At 36.0% G+C, this 23,686-nt stretch overlaps 1 protein-coding gene across 9 annotated transcripts; it reads right to left on the bottom strand.

Annotated features, from left to right (window-relative positions):
• Positions 1 to 723: 723 nt before the first annotated feature.
• LOC138936564 (sex-lethal homolog) lies at positions 724 to 23,360 on the bottom strand. Of its 9 annotated transcripts, none has more exons than XM_070302065.1 (6): positions 21,820 to 23,352; positions 16,476 to 17,081; positions 16,203 to 16,378; positions 16,006 to 16,119; positions 15,119 to 15,279; positions 724 to 1,514 (listed from the first exon to the last, which is right to left on the bottom strand). In XM_070302065.1, exons 2-6 carry the CDS (start codon positions 16,893 to 16,895, stop codon positions 1,432 to 1,434), a joined length of 954 nt encoding a protein of 317 aa, XP_070158166.1. In that variant the 5' UTR covers positions 16,896 to 17,081; positions 21,820 to 23,352; the 3' UTR covers positions 724 to 1,431. The 9 variants fall into 9 exon arrangements, with proteins under 9 accessions (XP_070158166.1, XP_070158163.1, XP_070158165.1 ...); XM_070302062.1 differs by lacking the exon at positions 724 to 1,514 and adding an exon at positions 5,206 to 6,966 and having other exon boundaries at positions 21,820 to 23,360; XM_070302064.1 differs by lacking the exon at positions 724 to 1,514 and adding an exon at positions 5,206 to 6,948 and having other exon boundaries at positions 21,820 to 23,355.
• Positions 23,361 to 23,686: the final 326 nt, after the last annotated feature.

Here is a 23,686-nt window from a genome sequence, read left to right as displayed (position 1 = left end):
AATTATTATGGCAAATTCGACGCTACAAAGATCTCCGACTTTGCATACAGGGCGTTCTAAAAACGCGTTATTAATTTTAATCGAAGCAGCTGATTTTGTTTGCCGCGAGTGTCCGAAGTGTTTTTTTGGAAGCGAATTTTATTTATCGAAACTTCTCATATATATATATATATATTTTGTTTATTTTCTATCTGGAATTAAAAAAAGATTCTGAGGAATTAAAGCCCGCTTAATTTCCGCAAACAAAATTTATCCGGTTAATTAACTATTTTTGTTTAATTAAAACTTCGAAACCTAATACGCGATATTTCTTGCTCCGAAATAAACAGCACAGGATTGATTATCCTAGCGAATTTAAGTTTACTTTCAAAGCGTTAATTTCCAACTTTTTTTTTAAATATTTTTTGTAACCCTGAAACAGCTGGAATAACGGACGACGGTGTGCGATAAGAATTTCTATCAGTAAAACTTGGGAAGAGGTTTACGGCCGGAAGGAGTGGTTTATGTATATATATATATTCTATGTTTCTTGCGATAAAATTAGTAATTCTAGCAAAGAAATAATATTGATATAAATAGCATTGATAAATTTAAATGACATGTTTAAATTATCTAACAAGTTTAATGTTCTATTTTACATTATACACATCCCCCGATGTAAAGAATGAATTAATAATTCTATACAAAACGAATCAAGTAATCTCTCAACGAAATCGTAATGTTTAATTTATAAAAAAAGCTCGCATACAATTAATATAATCGCAAATATATATTACAATTTTATTTGGAAATAATTATTGTAAAGTTTATTATAAAATTATAGGTAAGGTATAGGTAAATTATATGGCACATATCTTTATGAATTCTAATACGAGTGAACTAACTTTGTCTCCAAACTATACAACTGTTTAGCCTTAATCGCGCTTAATGAGATATGAAACACACAGATACGCACGATGCGTACGGAACGTCTTGCTGAATTTCCTGGGGAGAATTTTGGTTGATTCAATGGGGACCGCGGTTGAGAAAGGACAAAAAAAAAACATCGGTCAAAGGATGGATAACGAATCAGATGAATCCCTTTTGACCGTTTAAATAAAATGTTGAAATCTCATCGGGGTGAGAGAAAGAAAAAGAGAGAGATTCGCTTAACGAATTTTTTCTACAAATAAATGTCATTTAAAAATACTTGTAAAAATATTCTTCCTGTCGATATATTATTTAATTATCTAGAAGAAGAAAAAACAAAAAATTGAAATTGTTGAAAAAAATTATACAATATATCAGAGGGAAAGAACGTATATAGTTGTTCTTCAAGATAAATTTACGAAGATGGTATCTCGGTCTATCCGCCCCTTCCTGTTTCCTTTTCACGAGCTTGGCTAATCTCTAAACCACCACATCCTGTGGGTGGAATGTGCATCGTGTTTGTTATAAAGTTCTCCGTTTAAACTTGGAAATCGTCAGTCCACGCCTTCCGTTGCTCGCGACATTTTTCCGAAAGTGTCCTCTCGCTGATACGGAAAATTGTGATAATTGAAGTAATACAATATTAATTGAAGCGCGCTTCGCATAATCTAACAATGGATCATAAAGTGTTCTGCTTGAAGGATGGAATATTTGAGATAAAAGATAGATGAACGCTCGAGAAAATATAAAATATTTATCATCATTAAAAGATTCATACGACAATCTCTTAAGGGAAAAGCTAAATCCACAAAGAATGTATAAATTATCCTTGAAACACACGCTTAGCGTAAAAGCTAATTATCTTGTGACTGCTTAAAGTATATGATAGTGTGTTTACGATAATTATAAGAATTATATTTATGAATTAGGAAATACAAGAAAACATATATGCTAATGAGAGAGAACGTTATCATGTAATCCCCTGCGATTTGTAACATTAACTTGGTAAAAGTTACTTTTACCTAATGTTACTTTTACTTAATGTTACAAATATTTTTTTTACAAATAATGTCTCAATTATTATTTTTGCGTAACATATAAATATCCATAATAATGTTTTTATAGTGTGAAGCAGTGTGTCAGCGGTGAAGATGTTTTATTGGGATGACGACTAGAGACGCTGTCTAGTAATCAGAAGTCTTGACGAGTCATTCCATGTATCTGAATCAAAGTTCGCACAAGCAATACACGCACTTTCGGCTGTGCTTTACAAACGTTCTCCACTAATTTGGCTTTCTTTTTCTTTAGATTACTGACACCGGATGGTAATGGTCTATTGGCTTAGTCTTGTGTCCGAAAATAAGTGCTAATTTGTAATTCTACTTATACTTGTAGCACCGACTTATCGTATAAATTTTCGTTCTCTTTAATCTTAGATGTTCGATCTTTGTCGAGCTCTTAATATTCTTAGAAAAAGAATTTTCTTCAATTTCTAAAAACGCAAATGATCAGAAATAAGTCCAAATCAAAATTGACAGGACGCGCGCGGTTCAAGAGAGAGACCTAATCTGAAAGATGTTTCTGTTACATTGCTACAGTTGAAATCTGTCAATAATTTTATTTGCGCTATTTCTTGAGCATATTGGTTGTTAAAATTGATGCTGCAACCAGATGATGGCTGTACGGAGAAGATCTTTGATATTCTCCCCGCATTACGAAAGAGAGACGAAGATATATTATCTAACGATTACGTTGCGGCTCTTCATCGGGCACTTTGCTTTTTTTAAACGCGAGCTGCCTTTTGAAGGGCAACATCGTGGTCGGTTGTATTCATCCATGAAAAATTTTGACGAAACGTCTATATTTTATTAAAAACTAATTATCCGTAAAAAACATTTTTAAACATTTCATTTTATTTTTTAGATCGATTAAAATAAAACATGTTTCTTACTTTTTTTGTTAAATTAAGATTATATAAGAAACAGGAAAATTTGTATTTTTGTATACAATGCGCATTCTCTCTCGGTCATAAATTAATAAAATATTGTATATTCCAATATTCTTTCTATTTCGACACTTTTGTAATCGTCTCTATAGATTCACGAACCTACATTCTGACTATCAGAGAGCATCCTCTACCTTCAAATATAATAATAATATTTCTACGGTAAATTTCGTAAAATATTCGCTGTAAAAAATTCTCTTCCCATAGCGGACAGTATTTTTTATTAAATTGTTTGATACAACCATATTTTGGTGCGACATAATAACGTAGGATTGTTAATTAATGTTTTTTCGTCAAAATCAGAGTTCGATATTAGTATTATGATTTTTCTATGCACGATTTTATAAATTGTGGCAATGTGTATCTTCCATCGACCTCGTCTTCAATTTTGCAACGTGTCAATTATCGTGTCACTTGTGCACGATTTTATTTGTTATGAATCTTTTAGTCACGATTCTAAATCGAGTATATTGTCTTATTTTATTCTCCCGTTATAACATAATGAACTCTTAGTAATTACACAAGTCTCAGCAATTTGCGTACACATACACATTTCTCTCATAAAAATAATAATTATACTAATGTGATAAATATAAATTATGCTACTTTGCTTGCAAATCGACGTGTATAACTATACACTGATTAACTTTGATGTGTGACGATGACAATGATATTAATATAATATTACAACACACATAGATATATAATAATTATATTCAGGTAACTTTAAGAACATTACTAGATAATATCTAACAATAAGATAAAAGCAACATGTAATTTGATTGTACGATCTGTTTATGAGAATGGATGATAGCCAAGTTAATAATATTCTGCATATTCTTATATACGAATTAACGTTAATTAAAGAATTTATCAGTAGAGAAATTAACTTTATCTTTGTTCTTTATTGCTTCAGATTTGTATTCCCACTTGTTGCACTTAGATGTAGCGCAAAATATGACTTTTTTGTCTTTTCTACACAATAACTGATTATCGATATCTCTCTCATTTATTCTCCTTTGTACAAATCACAGATTTTTATAGACGATTCGGGCTATCCTTGAAACCTGTCACACAGGTTCGGAACACAAGCACAGCTTATTATTCTTTTTTTTTTTTTTTTTAAAGCTAAAAATACGACACGCGACTTCAATGTACACAACGTATATATTTGCTTAAAATTTGTCCTCTATAAAAAATCAGTCTCATTGTCTATAAGGTCGCGTTAGTGTCGAGTCTTCCTACACGTCTATGTACATCATTGACAAGAATGACGGCGATGGTGATTAATTGTTAAAAAAAAATCAAACGTTTCTCGAGATACACTTGTATTAATTTTCTACGCTCATCAATCAGATCTTAAGTACATGCACGTACAAAATTTTGATATCAAATCCGAGAACATACAGTTTACTATATAAATATCAAAATTAATCAGAAATAATTCATAGAAATTGAGAGATATAAATATACGATCAATTAACAAAAGCTAATATATAGTTGCTAATGATATTTATTCCAAATTATTTTTACGGCTTTACATAAATATTTTAAAATATTTTTTCTCACTCTCTCCTTCTCCTCCCTTCAGCAACTATATTTACGAATCACGTAAAACGTCACTGGAGGATTGAATGAAATAAAATACACCATGCGACGTTTGTCAAAAGTTCGTCTACAGGATTGCGAAAGAATACGCGATCTCGCTCTAATACTGCTCTCAAATATTAAAATAAATTACATTCACCCTGTTCTTCCGCGCGCGACACGTGCTTAAAATTCGCTTAATCTAAATTAACTACGGCACGTTCGAATCGTGTATTCTTCGTCTAGTGACAAACTGGAGCGATTGGGAATTCGATCATAGGTCGCGATGTATGTCTATCTTTAGAAGATCCAATACCTAAAATAGACTAATAATAACATTAAAATATATAATTAATATTAAAATGGAGATCTGGGAATTTGATTGTCAAAATTTATATTATAATTTTCAAATAAAAATAAACATTTTTATAATAAAAATTTTAAGTTGTTATATTTTTTTTATTCACACTGTAATATTATAAATATATTTTTTACTTAGTCAAATGGAGTACGTTTCGAAACTTCAAGTTTGGCATTTACCTTCCATCCTTTTTATATAGCCACTCTATATATATATATATATATATATATATATATATATATATATATATATATATTGTATATATATACATATGTATACATACATACATACATATATAATATATGTATGTGTATATATGTATATACATATATATATATTTTTTTTTATTAGGCATATAATAATTCACTTACAGGTATTGGATTTTCCTGAAAGGACTTTATGTAATCGAGAGAGGTGCGTCTATCTTATAAAAAAAAAAAGAAAAAAAAAAACGTATCTCACAAATGTACAAATTTTCGTTCGCCGCAGAATGCCACTGATATCCACAGCCGCGTCGAACGGGAAATTGTCCTCCAGAAATCCCCCTGATTTATGATAAAACATTCTTATGATGAAACGTCTCGTTAAAGTTTCAAGTTAGAACCATTTAAAAAAAATGAAATTTACAACAATACGTAAAATTCTTATAGTTTTTCTGCACAATGCGCGATTTGCCGGAACGTTAGGATCCTTCAGGATCCTAAGACGGAGAATTGATGTTTAAAACGCTTATCTTATTATATAGTAATATATAAGCCGAACATCCTCACAAATTGGAACGACCTACTTTTACACAAATCAACATTCGAACAATCATGAAACTAGAGACAAAGAGAGAGAGAGATAATAACACGTATAATATAAATTAGAATAATTTATATTATTACAAACTTAGAATGTAATGATTTAATATTACAATATTAATATTCTATAATAATTTTAATATTACAAAATCAAATATTTCGACCTGGAGAATTGATCATGATTCATATAATTGAGTGAGCAATGTCAACTGTATGTTTCGGAATAGATTCATATTGAAATTTAAATCATCGATATCGTCGTAATTGGAAAAACTTTAATTATTCTTATTGTTAGCGCTAGATACGCTAAACACAATATAGATTCCTCTTTCTCTCAAGCTACACGATTGCACGAGGTAGAAATAGAATAAAACCGGGAAAAATCTTCAATTCGAGTTCTTGCTTGTCACTGCGAAAAGTTTAATATTTTAAAAACGAATAAATCAAAAGCGTTATAGTACCTTGTCCAAAATTTAATAAAACTATCATCATTCAATCATTTTCCACTAAAAAATATAGAATGTCTCGCAAAGAAGTAGCTCGATCTTAATGCATTGCTAATAACAATCTTATTGTTACATTAATAATAATGTAAAAACTAAATTTATTATCAATCCTTGAAACAGGAAATATTTATGAAATATCCAACATGCTAAAATATAAATGATACAATAATATAATTGCTCAAATGTAGAGCATAAAATATTTGATTCTTTTGATATTGATGAAAAAACTGTTATTAACATTGATATTAACATCGAATTATCTTCTCGTGCGCCATCCTGCAGATAAATAGGTACTTGATTTAACTGGCCCAACCCGGTTTTACCCGACCTACCTCCTCCTTCCCCCAGTTCTCAACAGTTTTCGTTATAAACGGTAATCCCCGTGGATTTATTTCGAACGAGAAGGACGGCTTCAGCCAGTGATCGGCGTCGTGATGCCGCCACGAATGTCCTCGTCGTCCTCGTCGTCGTCCCGATGTCGCGACGGTCACCAGAAGTGCGACTGCACGTAGCTGCCACCACCGCCGCCGCCGCCACCACCCATACCAATCGGATTGAACCGATGCGGGTGTATCTTCTCCATTCGCATAACACCCGGGCCGCCGCCACCACTGCCACCCCCGCCGAGGAAGCCGCCGTGGGGTCCGCTGCGCGGCCCGAATCCGCCCGCCCGGCTCAGCATCCCTGGACCGCTACCGCTACCGCCGCTGACACTCATCCCTGGCGGGCCACCGATGCCGCGGGCACGTCCCCCGCCGACCCCGACTCCGCTCGTTCCTGGAAAATTGAGGACGCCTGAGATGAAAGCGGACGGTTGAAACTGCTTCTCGGAAGGTGGGTCTTGGTGTGACGCTGCTCCCTTATTTTTTTTTTTTTATTTTTCTCTAACGTAGATCAGGATACGGCCCTAAGGAATTTCTCAAACGGAATAACAGAGACACTCCGCTCCATGCACACGAGTTCTTTTTCTCTAGAATTTAATAATTGCTTAGCGGTTACGTCTATTTAAGTAACGTAAAAATTTACCATTTAATTACATCTCTAAATTTTCGATAATAGAGATGAATGGACAAGATTTGGGAATAATTTTTTCAATACTCTTTTCTTTTGATTCTTTCTTGTTTTTTTTAGATAAATATCATTTAAAATATATCCATTTCTCTCTAGCATTTACATTTTCATGTTTCGATTTTCCGGCAAATGTTAGAGAGAGAGAGAGAGAGAGGGAAAAAAAACGAAGGAGAAGCGTCATTCAGTAGAAAAAGAGGGTCGTGCGAATGACTTAGACGTGGTATATCTGTTTCTAATATTTTAATCAAATTTAACGAGCGACCGCAGCGAGAAAACTCGCGACTGCGGTAACGATAATAGATGTAAGATGTAAGATGCTGATTAAGAAAGATCTCCAGAGGATCGTTTAACGATACGTTTCTTCCCTTTTTTCTTGAAACGTCGTAATCCTCGGGAGTGTACTTTTTGTCCTGATGATTCCTTTTCTTTTTATTTTTTATTTATACGAAGAAAGCTTCATTGTTTTAGCTTGCCCAATTGTCAAGAGTATAAAAATGGTATAAACAAAAAAAAAATATATATATATTCATAGAACCCGACGCTTGTGCAACCTGATTTTCAACACTTAATTTTAATGACATAATTCCCGTGAAAAACGAATATGTATAAAAGTATCACAGAGAGAGAGAGAGAGAGAGAGAGAGAGAGAGAGAGAGAGAGAGAGAGAGCCATTGTCTCCGATACGCGGTTTTCTCTTGTGTTTCGAAAATTGAATTTATCCTGTGTCCGTATAATCGTGTCTAAATTCAATTTCATGTTGCGCGCGAGGGATCATTCATCAATCATATCATCAGCACAAAAAGCGTCGATCGATACAATAATTCACATTTAATGCTCAACACGTTTAAATACAAATATCCGTACAACGAGATACGAACATTGATCCTGTAACTGCTATAATGTGTCATAGTTTTGTGTGTATCTCTCTATCGCTACGTACGTAATCTGTGTCAGTGTATATGTATATATATATATATATATGTATATATATGTTTGTCGCATTGTAAACATTATTCTTAATGTGATAGTAGATTCACTTAAAGACGATTAATTCTCGCTAATTCAGATATTTTTTTTTTTTTTTTTTTTACGTAGACTATTTATATATATATTTTTTAAATTTCATAGTGAACAAGAGAAAAATACGGTGGATATATCATCGAGAATGTCGCGAGCGTTCTCAACCGAGGCCGAAGAGGCGAATTTCTCTTCTGAAGAAAACGAGTTGTTTCGAGCAAACTATCGCTGTTTCTTTCGATCAGAGATAACTTTCAATATCTAAAATTAACACGATCATTGATTAAATACTAATTACAAAATTAACCGCGGAGTTATCTAACACTAAAAAAATGGAAGCTTAAGTTGAAGTATTTGTGTAAAATTGTTTTTTTTTTTTTTTTTTTTTTTACTAATTTAAATTCTTTTTTTAAGATGTAAGAGAAACATAATTTATGATAAATTAATTGAAAATGTTTAATGTATTGAAAATTAAAAAGTTCTCATGAAATATATTTCATATTCGTCTCGTAATCAAGAGAAATGCGATAATTTTAAACACCCTGTGTATTGTTTATTAAATTAACATCGTATAATTATTGAATTGAACGAAAGGTTACGAAGAAGCTATGCTGTCTTATTATACTATAGTTCGCTGTTAGTTTATCGATGTAATCATTTCGGGATGTATTGAACATGATTGACATGTTGCATGTATGTGTCATTGAAATTTTAATGTATGTAGAATTAATTTAAATTTCGCATTTAAAAATAAATCAAAAGAGAGGAAGCTAAGCTTCGTTAATTCACTTGTTTCGCCAATACGTTTTGTTTTTCTCTTTGCATTCTCGTTAGTATTTTCTTATTCTTATCACAGCCATCGTTAGCACTACTGGACTTCGGGATTAACCATTTCGCACATTCTTCGATCCGTTAAACCTTACAATTTACTACTTAACAGTTTAAAACTATTTACAATCGCATCTCTCGATTACAATGTCAAGTCGCATTCACGTCACATTTTATCTAATCGCAAACTTATGCGAAGGAAAAATCATGAATCTGTCATATCGTGTAATATCGTTATATACTATGTTATGATGTTTGATTTGATTGTAAATTATAAATATATTATATAATCATTAATGATTCATATCTTTTATCAATAAAAAAATTATTTTTCTTTACATCAATTATTAGCGCAATACATTATCGTGATTAAAATATCCGTAAGATTTTTAACTTAATTTTAACTTAGATGTTTAATCTTATAGATTGTTTACGATTAGAGAAATGAAAAGACGATGAAAGTTCTTTTCATGGCGATGATCGAAAGATATCTTATATTAATTTATCTAACTTACTTATTATATACATATATAAGTTTTCAACGATTAATCGATCTTCTTATCATCTATAGCGATCGTACTGTGCAGCATATTATGTATCGATTCGTTAATCGATCGATCGTCGGAAGATTATTAAAATAGTATTCAAATCCCGCAAATTATTAATAATGAAAATTAAAGATTCTCTCTATAAATTAAATATCGGATATTTCTAATGCAAACCAACTTATTTCTTAATGATAATTTTTAATATCAATTTTATACTCTCTATACAGAATATCACATAGTATTATTAAATCAATATATATTTATTAAATTATTACCAAAGTTTTCCTAAGAATAAAAAAAATTATATAAAATTGCAAAAAAAAAAAAAAAAAGAAAAAAATTTTAAAAATTTGCTACAAGAAAAAATTTACGATACTATACATATATTTTTCAAATTAATTTCTAGCCTCATGCGATACTTGATACTTTACAATGTAAACGCATCGGCGTTTAAAAATGTAGTCCATCGGCTCGCAACTCCCCGACAATCGATCGGTCAGCAACCAAAGCGGGTCAAACGCCCGGCGCATTCGCAATATTAAATTCCTAGAAGTTTCGACTTCGCAAAGTTTACCCTTACGAAGAAACGCCTAAATATCTTACGTTGAGCAAGGTGGATCGCGTCCTCGATCGCGTTACACGTTTTAGGACTTCATCCCTTAACTGGTGAAGTCTCCGCCATCACTTTAATACGTACGAGAGAGAAAGAGAGACATTTTTACGGGTTAGCAGTCTTTTTTGAAGAGTCCTCGAAGAATTCTGTAATTATTTCGTAATTAAAATTCCGCAATTATTATACGATTAACTTTTCACAATAAATATATTGTATGCATAAGAAACGTGTTGCATTATAAAAAGATGACAAAACACCAGTTAAGGGCGAAAACGCACCCTCCCTTTCGTAAGCGCGATCTACGACGAGATGAAAGAAAATAGAGCGCGAGATCAAACACAAGGTATAAATAATTTACTAGTACGATAAAAGTTATAACACGAAGCATCCAGGATGATTTAGTCTTAAGTCGCATCTATGACAAGATTGAATCAACATCATAATTCTATTAGACAGTTGTCTATATTTGCTATTATTCGCTAGTCAAATAACGATAGAGATTCCTTAACATATGGCATACACACACGCCCAATAACAATTTAATAATTTATAAATATATATGACAATGAAGAACTATATATATTAATATCACGTTTTTTAATTATTATAAAGATTTTATTTTATAAGGCTATGCGATAAGAAAAAGATCACACTATTGGAAGGGAAATTACGAATTATAGAATACAGTGTGATAAAATTGATACGCCCAGAATGTGATCGCGTTCCATTTTCTTCCTTCGCAAGCAATTAGCAAGATAGCGCGATAAATCCATGGAAAGATGGAAGATTGTCAAGGTCGAAGGACATATGTATTATTTCCTAGTTCTCAGTAATCACTTTAATGGTTCTCTCGCCACCGGATCGGTCGGTTTAAAACTTCCTTCGGGATTCCAAAGAAAGATGAAGATTGTGTAACAGTGCGAATCGTTACTCGCTGTCGCGATAGAGTTACCCGAGACGACAGTTTTTTTATCCTCTACGAAAAACGAGCAAATATCTCGTCTATCTTTCAACACGTGTATTATTAACTAACTGTACTGGTACTGTTCAATGCACTCGGTGGCGTAACGTGTCGCAGATAAAACAAATGGAAGATATTCTATCGATATTCTGTGCTTTTATATCCGGCGATTGGTATACGACATCGGGAAGAAAAAAAAAAGAAAAAAAAAGAGTATATATATCGATTTAGCTATTTGTAATTCTTCAGCATCAATTAAATACCTTTTTACAGTGTATTTTATATGACCAAATAAACTTTTCTAGATGAAAATCGTTTTGGATTTTTCTTTCTCTCTTTTTTTTTTTTTTTTTAAATATAAGCTGCTTCAAAAATTTGGGATACATAGCTAAATCGATTGTCTTAAATATACATTAATGTACTGTTTCAAATTTGTCTATTCAAGATTGCCACCGAGAACATATAATCGGACGTATCCTCAATTTGCGGAAGCATTGTGTATATGATATTTTCTTCAAACTACGGAATAATTCTAAAAATATCGTGATTCCTACTACGAGAAAGGATATCTAATAAATATTCATTTGATCTGTAGATTTTTTATAGATTGCAGCGGCTATATATATATATATATATAACTGCTAACAAGATCTGACGCATATAAAGTCTCATTTTATTCGTTAGGTTGAGAATTAATATCTATCTACGTAGCACACAGAGAGACGAAATCTGCTCCGATTTTTTTTATTCACTAGATCGTTGAGACCAATCTCATTGGATTGATTGTATTTTCCTATGTCACGTGTAACGTTGTACGAAGAATCGCTGTATCTAATCCAAAAAAGGATTTCGAAGAAAATGTGTGTCGTCAAAATCTATTAAATATTACACGTTCATTATATGATATGCGGCAACGATACCGTGGCCGAAATAACAAAAATCGCAAGGATTTAAAACTTACGAAACACAGACTTTATATACAATTGTAAAATTCTTAGGCTCGCTGTGAATAATTGCGATTAATTTACGATCGTTGAGCAAAAATCATATATATATTGCGGTATTTGATATTATGATAACTTTCGATATAATTACTGTCCAAGTTATATCGAAGACTTTTACTATTCTTTTTCTATTCAACGCAGTTTTATATTCGCGCATCTCCTTTTTCAAACTTCTTGCCTTACGAAAACAAGCATCAAATATATTTGGCCAACATTTATAAAATAATTTCTGTCGAATTTTAAGCTAAGTTAGTGATTTTGAAATAAGTATAATATCTGTTTTGCTCTCATATAGAATCATTAAAATTTTTAGAAATAATATTGAGGAAATAATCCGCCGCATTAAAATCGCCCTCATGGATCTTTATCCAGTACACTAAATTATATATCACACCTCCATTAAAATAAACGCGATGTTCCTTGATACCAAAAATCTAAATTTAATTTGGAAATTATCTTTTGTCCTAATTACAAGAGAGGCGCTACAATTAATATCGAGAATCGATACAATTTATACAAGTAATCAACGATTCGGCGAACACTTTGCTAAGATTGCTCCTGTCTCGTGAATCGCCGAGCGGCGAACGTTCCTCGCGCGATTACATCAAGTTACATCGGGTGGAACACATTGCGACATACACGATCGTAATCTCTCCAGGTTGCTCGCGTGGATCCTCGTTTAATTACAATTGTAGGAAGGATCGTGTGCGTGTATGTATATATATATATATATAATACGGAACGTTCAACGACACGGCGACACAACAACGATAACATCGTTCGCTATTTAATAAAGATAATGAGCATAGCGCTGATATTTATTCCTCGCCGGGTACAGACGCTCTCCTTCACAAGGCAAGCATAGAAATGAAAACGTCATTGATTAGGTCTCTCTCACACAAGTTCCATCTTTGCGCGTGGCCGCGTCATTAAAACGGTTCGATAAGGGTACAGTATCATGCACTTGAATTCCTTACTAAAGCATAGACGCAATAAAACCACAACCAAGTCGCTGGAGACAATTGCGCGAGATATATCTTCGTATCTTTATCTCGATTTGACAATTAATTTCCAAATAAAAAATTAACGGCGCAAAATTAATTTGCAACTTAAAAATCTAAAATCTTACATTCAACTTAACATACACACACATTCGTTTCTTAGGAAAGAAATATTTTCTTTATAAAATTGCCTAACTCGCTCTGGATTTGCTTAAAAATTAAATAGGATTGGAATAAAAACAGAAAGAGAGAGAGAGAAAGAGAGAGAGAGAGAAAGAGAGTTACAGATGAAAGACAGAACGTACAATCGAAATTTGTGAAAACAAAGTATATATTTTGGACATAGGAAATAATATATATATATATATAACAAAATGTTGTACAAAAAACTTTTAAACAACGCCTTAGTCACGCTAAAGCACAAAGAACATCAGCCATATATGTGGAACATGATATCAATATCGGCGAACGCGAAGCTACTGTGTGCTCAATAACATTGGCAACAGTAGTAGAGTACTCTTAACAACAAAGTATCAAGCAAAAATACGAATAATAGCAGCAGAGGAAAAAACAGAAGGTAGGCGAAATCGTTAAGTTAATCGGTCCAGCTAACCAGCATTCAAACTGAAACTTTCTATGAACGGCATTTTCTTTTCTTTTGTGCGGCAACGAGCTGTGTCTTTCCCGGGTGAGGTGTTTATATACCGCACAAAACACGGCGTACATAACGCGTACCTCACGTATCTTGTCACCAGATCACACACAAGACTCTTGTATCACAACACTACATTCCTGCTTGCTCAATTGCATATAGAGCGAGCCCTTTATAAGCGGTTTTCTTTGTTCTTTTCCTTTCAGTTTCCTTTTTTTTTTTTTTTTTTTTTTTTTACGAAAATCGCTCGAGAGCTAAGCGATGTCTCTCTTTTCACATCGAGTCATGCGCACGACTTTGAGAAAATGGAAAGAAAAAAAGGACGCGCGCGCAAAGATAGAGGAGTAAAGAGACACGAGCGAGGGGTAAAGAGACACGAGCGAGGGGTAAAGAGACACGTCTCCAGTCGTTTCGTGGAGATCTTTCTCCGCGTTTGAACGTGGTCGTGTGTGTGTAACACGTGTCAGAATATAAACACCCTTTCGGTTCTCTGTGTACACAAAAGGTGCTTAGTGCGTTAAGTCGTGGTGGTCTGATTTAGATGCAGCCATCTTATCTGACAAAACATTTCAATGTTAGACAAATAGCATGACAAAAGAAAAAAAGAAAAAATTACGATTTATATCTATGAATAGCAACTTATATTACCTACATACAATAAAATTAAAGATTCTTATCGGAACATAGGGAAAAAATGTTGCGTGATACAAAAGGTTTCGAAACGCGGAAATACAATAGTAACGACTTTGTCGCGACAAAAGAAGCATTTTGCGCCGTATAAAAAGAAAAATCTACTCTATCAAATCTCTGAGAAATATCGAGATACGAGGTAGATCGAATACGCAGATCAACAATATCATATTCGATCCAAAGACACATCACACAGGCAAATAGAATAAAGTACAATATAATAATCTTTCGATCAAAACATGGAAATAAACATCGAGCGTGAAATTAGTGCCTTCCTATGTAAACTAGACGTATTACAGCAATCGTATTACAATATTACAGTATTACGGTAAAAGAGATGCAAATCATTTCAGCTATATATTTTAGCATAGAATTCACTTGGAAGCCAAAAAATGCAAACTCGGCCTGGCAGCGCTAATTCCACTCTTTTCCATTACCTAAGAGTTTTGAATTTCAATGAAAGAACAATGCGTTTAATTTATCATTTACCACTGCCAGGTAACGAGATAAAATTTATTAATGAGTAGCTGGTCTCGCACAATGTATATATAAAACTACTTACCGCGGCTTTGATTGTATCCGGCTTGCCAGCCCGCGTAATACGCCGCCTTTTGTTTCCCGTGTTCCTCCGCGATTTTTACACTAAGTGGCTCCGATCCACCCTCCGGTATTGTACCGTGAAGTTGTGTAATAGCCTCCTGAGCTTCCTCCCTTTTATCGAATCTGCAAATTAGGAAACGGCGAATGATTTCAAAAGAGTTATGGAAATGTATCAATATTTTATTATTTATGAAAAATAATAATTTAACATTCAAATATATATAATAACACGTAAACATAAGAGTCTTAAGAGTTTAAAGATATTAGGGAAACTTTAATCCCACCCATATTTATTTTTTATTAATTTACTAGCGTTTTTTCAGCTCGATAAAATGCAAATGGGAGGCATCCAAGCAAGATTTTCAACTGTCGGCATAAACTACAACAGCTCTATTTCGTACAATTCTAGAATTATAGCAATATCCCTAGCTTATTCGTACGTTTTATCTAGGCCAAACTAAAGGGAGCGTATTAGAATTATGCAATTGAAACCAGGAGATGTACAAAAATACTTTGGCAGGAAACTTTCGCAAAATAAATATGCGCGCACGGATTCATGCACCGCGTTGTGTAACGATATAATATGATTGCCGCGAACAGCTGTTTTGAAATTGTTCCAATTTTCAATACCACACATTATTTATACGCATACTTGATAAATGTATACTTGTATGTAAAGTCTCATAAAAATTTATTAGATTAATGAAGCTACATTTTTTCTCTTTAGCATATGTATAAATATTTATAGATATTTATGAATACAAATCGCTGTGTAAACATAAATCTTTATTAATATTTAAAAGGTAGAAAAATCGAGATTAATGATAAAAACTAATTATATTTATTCACCTCACAAATGCTACCCCTCTCGGCAAACCGGTGAGTTTATCCTTCAATATATTTTTTTGCACAATATTGCCGAATTTGTTGAAGATTTCATCGATCTGACTTTCCGTTATATTCCTGCAAACGTGAAACGGTATCTTTTAGTACGATAAATTTTCCTCATTATTCATTAATTTCGTAGAAAATGAATCCTAGTTTACCTTGGTAAATTCGTAACGTAAAGATTGGTTTCCTTAATTTCTTCTCCAGAAGGACGAGCAAAAGACACTTTCAAACGTTTATTTTGCACTTGAAGTCCGTTTAATGTGCTTATCGCCATCGCGGCATCCTCAGCTTTTGCATAATTCACAAAACCAAAGCCGTAACTGTAACCAGTCTATATAAATGTTAAAATTAGTATTATACATATAATACATTTCTCGTGTCGCATAATTTCTATGATACAGAACCAACTATACTCGAATACAATCTACCTTGTAATCCTTCATGACTCGACAGGACTCGACCGGACCAATCGTCACAAATAGACTGTACAACTCCTTCTCGTTCATATTTTGCGGAAGGTAATTGATTATCAGATTCGTTCGCGGTTCTTCATGGCTTTTGGTTTGGTGGTGGTGCTGCTGCTGCTGCTGCTGTTGTTGCTGAGCTTGAGATTGCGGCTGCTGCTGCTGTTGCTCTCGTTGGTCGGTCATTTTGTCGCACTGTGACTGTTGCAGGTCACCTCCCGACGACGATGCCTGATTCGACGAGACGATCTGATTTCGCTGCAGTTGACGTTGCTGCTGCTGCTGCTGCTGCTGCTGTTGCGCGATCACCAACAATTGGGCTTGCGGTTGCTGTTGTATACTCCAACTGGTACCGTCCAGTGAAACAACCGTCGACGGGATCATCGGCAAATACAAAAAATATAAACAAATCCATTACTACGTCTTCCCCGCTCGTAGACCAGCCTGCGCTTTCGAACGCTCTCATCTTTCTTTCTTTCTCTCTCTTTCTCTCTCTCTCTCTCTTTCTCTCTAAGCAGTCACAAAATAAATAGAAAATAAATGTGCAATATATATGTATTGATGCCAGACCTGTGTGTGAGAAACAAACAAACAAAGGCAAGTAAGGATAAAACAGAATTATATAGCGGGCAAAAATCAAAGATACAAAATGGGCGTGATAAGTAAAAAATTGTTTACAAAATACTGGACGCGTTTGAAAATAAAACGCTATAACGTGTATGAAATGGTGTTGGTTATTGTATAGGATTCTGTTCTACTATAATCTAAACCTCAACGTCTCTCGCATATACTCGATAATTTAATTCTCAGTATCTTCTAAGAGATTTAATTTTTTGAATTTCACCGAAGAGACTCGAATACAAATAAACAGCCGATACAATCGAAACGTTTCGAGAAATCGCAAATATATAAAGACATATATATATATATATATATATATATATATATATATATATATATGTATGTATGTATATAAAATAGTACGGTCGTGCAATGACACCGTACGATATCGAATTTCATTGAGCGCCGACAACGTCGACGCGAGGGGACAGAGTTACCCGTTCGTTCATTCAAGTCGAGTCACGAAACGAACAGAGAACGAGATGAGGGAGGGAAGAGAAAATTTTCCACGTATTCGTCTGTGTTTACGAAAGGCCGACGTTCGATCGTAATCATTATCGTTGTCGCGTTTAAACGACGCCGCGCGCGACGTCGTTCTCCTTTCGTCGTCGTCAACAGAAGCGACGAGAGACAACAATAAAGACGAGAACCGGAACGTGACGAGAGCTGAGAGGCGGGAAGAGAGAAGGGAGAGGGGAGGAAGGGGAGAGAAATGGAATTTTCAAAGTTTCCGAGGAACGTAACCTTTTGGCCTTATTTTGAAGATGCCCGGGGAAGAGTGGCCCGGCGGATTCGTGAATCGACCAAGCTGCTAGGGAACGTGGAGGGAGAGGGACGGAAGGAGCGAGAAGGCAAGGGATATGCACAGGCGTACGGTGGGAGGAGGGAGCGAGGAAGAGCGAGAGAGATAGAGGAAGTGGAACGCAGTGAGCGACGGAGAAGAGGGGAAGGCTACGTTGTGTGTGTGTGTGTGCGCGCGCACGCGCACATGTACACGTCTTCTCGCGTGTATGTACATACCCGGATAGCCACGGAGAAGAAGACTAGCAGAATCGCGGAGCGGAGCGGAGCGACGCGGGCGTACGAATGGCTCTCGCTCTCCTCCACGCGTCGCGTCTCGTCTCGTCTCGTCGCGTCACGCGCCACTCTGATGCACACCGACGAGGACGGATAATTATGTAAGCGCGCGTACTGTCAGAGCATCGCGCGCCTCGTCCAAATCCGTCCCAACACCCACGATAACCGCGCTCGTTGCGCCGCGCTCCGCCGGACTGCGGCGCGAGTAAGGTTATTCCGCGCGATCTGACAGAGACGCGCACATCAGGAGAGGACTCGATCCGCGCGAAGAGGGCAGAAGGCCGGTACGGCGTCCTCGGCGGAGCGCGGAAAGAACGAACCCGTCCTGCGACCGAGGGTACGATATATCCGCGACGGTTGACTCGACTCGACGCGACGCGATGCGATGCGAATCTGCGAATGCGGCGCCGACGCGCGCAGCCAACGACGCGACGGAATGCGCGCGCACGCGCGAGAAGGGGAGGTAAGAGCGGCACAACCGACACGCTGCACGCGAGCGTACTGACTGAGCCCCAGCCCTGACCTGCCTCGCGCGACACCCTCTCGCGGCACGCTGCCCCACTATTCCGGCATCGACACGATGACGACGACGACGATGGTCCCGCCGACGTTCCTCCTGCTGCGCCGTGTGACGTATCGCGGCGTGCGTGCGCCGGTCCCGCCTAAAGTCGCGCGTGTTTACGTCACGATTGCGACGGGACGCCAATTTTTCCTCCCTTTCTCTCTCTCTTTTTTCTTTCTTATTTTACTAGACGCATCGCGGATCTTGCGATAAGCGAGAACGATGTCGGGAAGAGTACACGTGTAAAGAGCTTTCGCTATTGTTATCCTGAAATTTTCACGATCTTTATCCATCTCTGTCTGATCTATTTTTAGGTTACCTCCCAATCGTTTTCGCGCGTAAATGTATATATTTATCTTTCGCTTTTTAGATTATCCAGAAGCACGTCGAGTGACTTTCGTAATTATTTTATTCAGATAATAATATCGAAAAATCTCGCTCTTTCTCTTCGCGTCTCGATGAAGGTTGTAGCGAATCGTGTGTATATGCCAAAAGGCGTTTATTATTCGAAAATACAATTTACGAATACGATCGACCCTAAAGCGATAGTTTTCCACGCGCGTTCCTCTTTACGAAGACGTCCCACTTTTGACAAGTATTGCGAAACACGCGATTGCTTTTCCCGTACTATCGTCTTCTCACTCGTGCAAGTTCTCGGGCATGTGTCTCTCGAAGAGTTTCATAAATACCAGCCAAGAATACAGTCCCCGCATCCTAGTCATACATATATATCGAAAAATAGACGTCGGAAATAAAATTTTACATTTCTAAAAAATTTTTTTAATTATCTAAAAATTTGATTTTTTATTCCAATATTATCGAACTCGCTTCGATTTTAAGAATTTCATATTAAAAAGATGGACGAAGAGATGTAGATGAGTTTCTTTTAAAAAGAATCGATAAACGTATTCGTACATCTCTTTCCTCGTTATGAAAATTCTATAGAGAAATTATCACGCTAGAGATATCCCCTCCCTCCCTCCCTCCCTCTCACCGCTCCGTAAAAAGGAATCTACTGATGATGATGTACCTCAAAGCAGCCTCCCAGGAAGGGACGGCGAACATCGCAAGTTCACCTCCGTCGGTGTCCGTCGTCCGGTAGGCTCTCTCAGTCACGAGGGCAACGAAAATGCACGGCTCTCTCTCTCTCTGTCTATCTGTCTGTCTGTCTGTCACGAAAGGCCGCTTCGCGTACGCGCGACAGTCATTTCTCGCGTCTCGCCGTATTTTGTTTCCCAAGCCGCAAGGTCGTTTTACACGTTCGCGTTTTAACGACAGCCTGCTATCGCCGTCTCCATCGTCGACGACGATCACGAATTTGTCGAGTGAGAGCGATCGATTAAAATTCCACGATCCATCCGGCGTCGCGTCATTTTCGAATATGAGGTAGCAGAGCATTTTACACACACACACACATATATATATTTATACAAATTACGTAGAAATATATATGAAAAGTTTAGATTAACAATTACTGATAAGTATATATTTCGGATTTAAAATACCAATGACATCTCGAATCGGGATCTCTGTGTAAGATTTCCTATATGTAGTATATAATTTTTAATTTTCGATCGTCATAATAAAAGATGCGGTTATGTGCGTGTGTGTGTGTGTGTGTATGATATATTCGCTTATTCGCGGAATTATATCTTGCCAAGTTAAAAGGAAACAGACCTGCCCGGAGTCGCACGAGCGCGTTAAACAAGACACTGCATTGCGCTACGGCTGTTCGCATCCCCCCCCCCCCCATCCCCTCTTCGAATCCCGCCAAAATTTTGCGGGAGAACACGCCCTGTCACGCGGAGGGAGCGATAATAAACGAGATATTTTTTCAAACGATTCCTCGTCAATAATTAATATTTTTTTCGTAGATAAACGGCCGAAAGGCGGAACAGCTGACGAGAATAATGCGCCAGAGATGTCAATACCGTGAAGTTACGCGCATATACGAGGAGCGTGCTCGAATCGCACGTGTGTCGTATCTGGGTATCTCCGTGCATCGTGATTAATTGATTGAAAAATCCAGATAAATTCGTGCCAAATTAATTTGATATCTTACGAGAAAGAGATATACACACACACACACAATGCATTTTTTTTTTTTTTTTTTTTTTTAAATAAGTCTTATGTTAAATTTCTCACGGATATTAAAGTTTGTTTATTATTCGAGTCATCAATATAAAAACGCATAGATCCTTGGTAATTTGACGGTGTCCAATGCATTCCTGGACCGAGTATCTTTACATCGAATTCGCAGAAGTGATCGCGCGACTTTATTTCACGTCTATTGCGTTCTATCTACTTGCTAATAAAACGCCGCGTAGTCGGACAATGTAAATGACGAATCCGAGAATATCACGTAACATAACAACGCGCGATCCTCGTCGATGTAACGTAAAACGTTCGCGAGGGAAAAATTGCATTCTATCCCCGCGTTCTCCGTTTTGGTTTCTTCAAACGCGCGCGAGAGATATAAAATCTGAAAATTCGACGAAGCTCGCATTTAACATTTATTATAGCTGGGTATAAATATGGATCAAAGTAAACAAGGAACTATATAATTTCCCCTCCCCCCCCTCCCCCCTCTCCCTGGACGGTATCAATGCCGTTCGCGGGACAAGGCGTGTGAATTTTTATACGGGCGTCGGCGCGACACGTGTCCGCATATTTGACAGTTATATGAAATCTATAAACTTCGAGAATAGATGTGTAAATTCTCGCGCGATAATTCGATCGCGAATCAACCTTGTTACGTGAAGAATAGGATCGCGTTACAACGATAAAATAAATTTCAGATACGATTCCTTTCTCAGTCCGATCGGGAAGAAAGCTGCCTTCGCTCCTGTCAGTTAAATATTTCGCGATAAAATGTCAAAAGAATTAAATTATTCAAATAAAGTTATGTCACAAAAAAAAATATATACTAAAAGGCGAAAATAAATAAATTTATTATATATATATATATATATATATGAATATGTATTATGTAAATTAGGAGGAAACGAGGGAGCGGTTCGGTTTCGGTGGCTTGGACTTGATTCTTACCGGCCTTGAAAGTTCAGCTACTCCGCGTTCTGATTCCGGGCGCATTTATGCGTCTCGGGCCGTCCCGGCGCATACCATAGACCTTAGTATCGATTGAGTCGGAACTTGCCACGGCGATCCCTATAGCGGCTTCACGAGGTCGCCTCTCGATCGCTGTCACGGCGCATTTCACGAATACACAAGCCGCGAAAGCGATATATAATGACTATGTGTATATATATATATATATATATATATATGAGTATGTAACACTTATATATGTAATCGCCCGGTCAGTCGCAAAAGTTCGTCGCTAACGACGGCGTTATATATCCGCGGAAAAGAAGATGGCTACGACGATGCTCTACCCGTAACGTTGCGAATCGCGATGCAACGGAGCGATTAATATATGGATACGTATAAATTTACGACTATCGCTTTCGCGGGCTTGTAAGACACTCTAGGGGGATTCAGTTCACCAGGAGTTCGATACCGAACGCGAACGGTAGACTCTTGCACTCGCGATTCCGCGCGAGACCAACTCGATCAGCGTACGGCTCGATTATCCACGCGCTTTGAATTATACTGCATTATAATCGGACGCCATGATGTCGCGAAGGTTGGGTTAACCCAAAGGCGTATCCTCCGGGGGGCCCTGAATCACTTTCGGTTAATATCAATTCAGACTTTTCGATAAAAAATTTTATTGTGCGCCAATAAATAAATTAGGATTATAGATGCGTGGCGGTAGCTTGAGAGCAGGGCTATTTAGAGGCCGAGTATATCGTAGCTGCCTTACTTTCATCGTTTTCAAAGCAACGATTGCTTTTGAAAAACCGCTTGTACAATACATATATGTACATTTTACACACATCGAGAATATATATTTATATATATATATATATCTCAATTAAATATAAACTGAGAATACTTTACACAAGGATTTTTTTTTTTTTTGTCGGAAAGGATAAATTAATAAACGAGATATAATCCCTCTAGCAGAGATATAACACTAATCAAAGATTTGTGCGTTCTTATCTTGCGCGGACAAAAGACATTTATATCTATCCGTTCAGACGAGTGAACTGTCACACAGCATAATGATACAATTGTGCAAAGTATTCTCAGTTTGCGGTATAACAAATTTAAAACACATCTTTCCGAGTATTATAAAAAGAAATTTTCCAAGAAATTACTTCTTGCCCGCATATCAAAGAGAATAAAAATCTTTCAAAGCCTCGTATGTATAATCTCGTCGATATTTTCGCACGGACAATTTTGAGATTCTTAGATATCGTTTTCATCTCTCTGATCAGTCGAATACAAGTGTCTGCCCTGCCGCATCTCGCATATATTATTGCGCGGGATGTGTATAGATATATAAATACATATAAAAAAGTAGAAATAGAATTTTCCACATACATATATATATATATATACATACAGGGTGGTCCTCGTAACGGTCGCCACGATTTTTAAGGCACTTACAATAATCTGATATAAAAAAGTTTCAAACAAAAGTTGTGTGGCTTCAAGGGGGCCATAAGATGGTGACAATGATTTGACCTTGGAAAATCATTTGAAGGTCACGTGAAGATCAACTTTAAAATCTTAAATGGAAACCCCCATTTTTTATTTAGTATTCTTGTAGCTGACATCGAGAGCTTTCCAAAACACTATAATATTTTAGTATTTTTTGATTAAGTACTTTTTGAGTTATTTTATATTTTAATCTGACATATTTTGTTATAAAAAATAAAATATTTTGTAAAATATTCAGTTTTCGATAATTTTACCGTAATACTTCTATATACAGAATAATAAGACAAATTAATTAGTGCCAAAAAAAAAAAAAAAAAAAACAAATGATCGTTTAAAAAAATACATT

Source organism: Polyergus mexicanus, unplaced genomic scaffold (assembly GCF_030449975.1).
Source record: "Polyergus mexicanus isolate NDT 795.1 unplaced genomic scaffold, iyPolMexi1.0 SCAF_9, whole genome shotgun sequence".
NCBI classification, from domain to species: domain Eukaryota; kingdom Metazoa; phylum Arthropoda; class Insecta; order Hymenoptera; family Formicidae; genus Polyergus; species Polyergus mexicanus.
The sequence above is the reverse complement of the archived record's forward strand: the minus strand, read 5'-3'. Positions and strand labels throughout refer to the sequence as shown.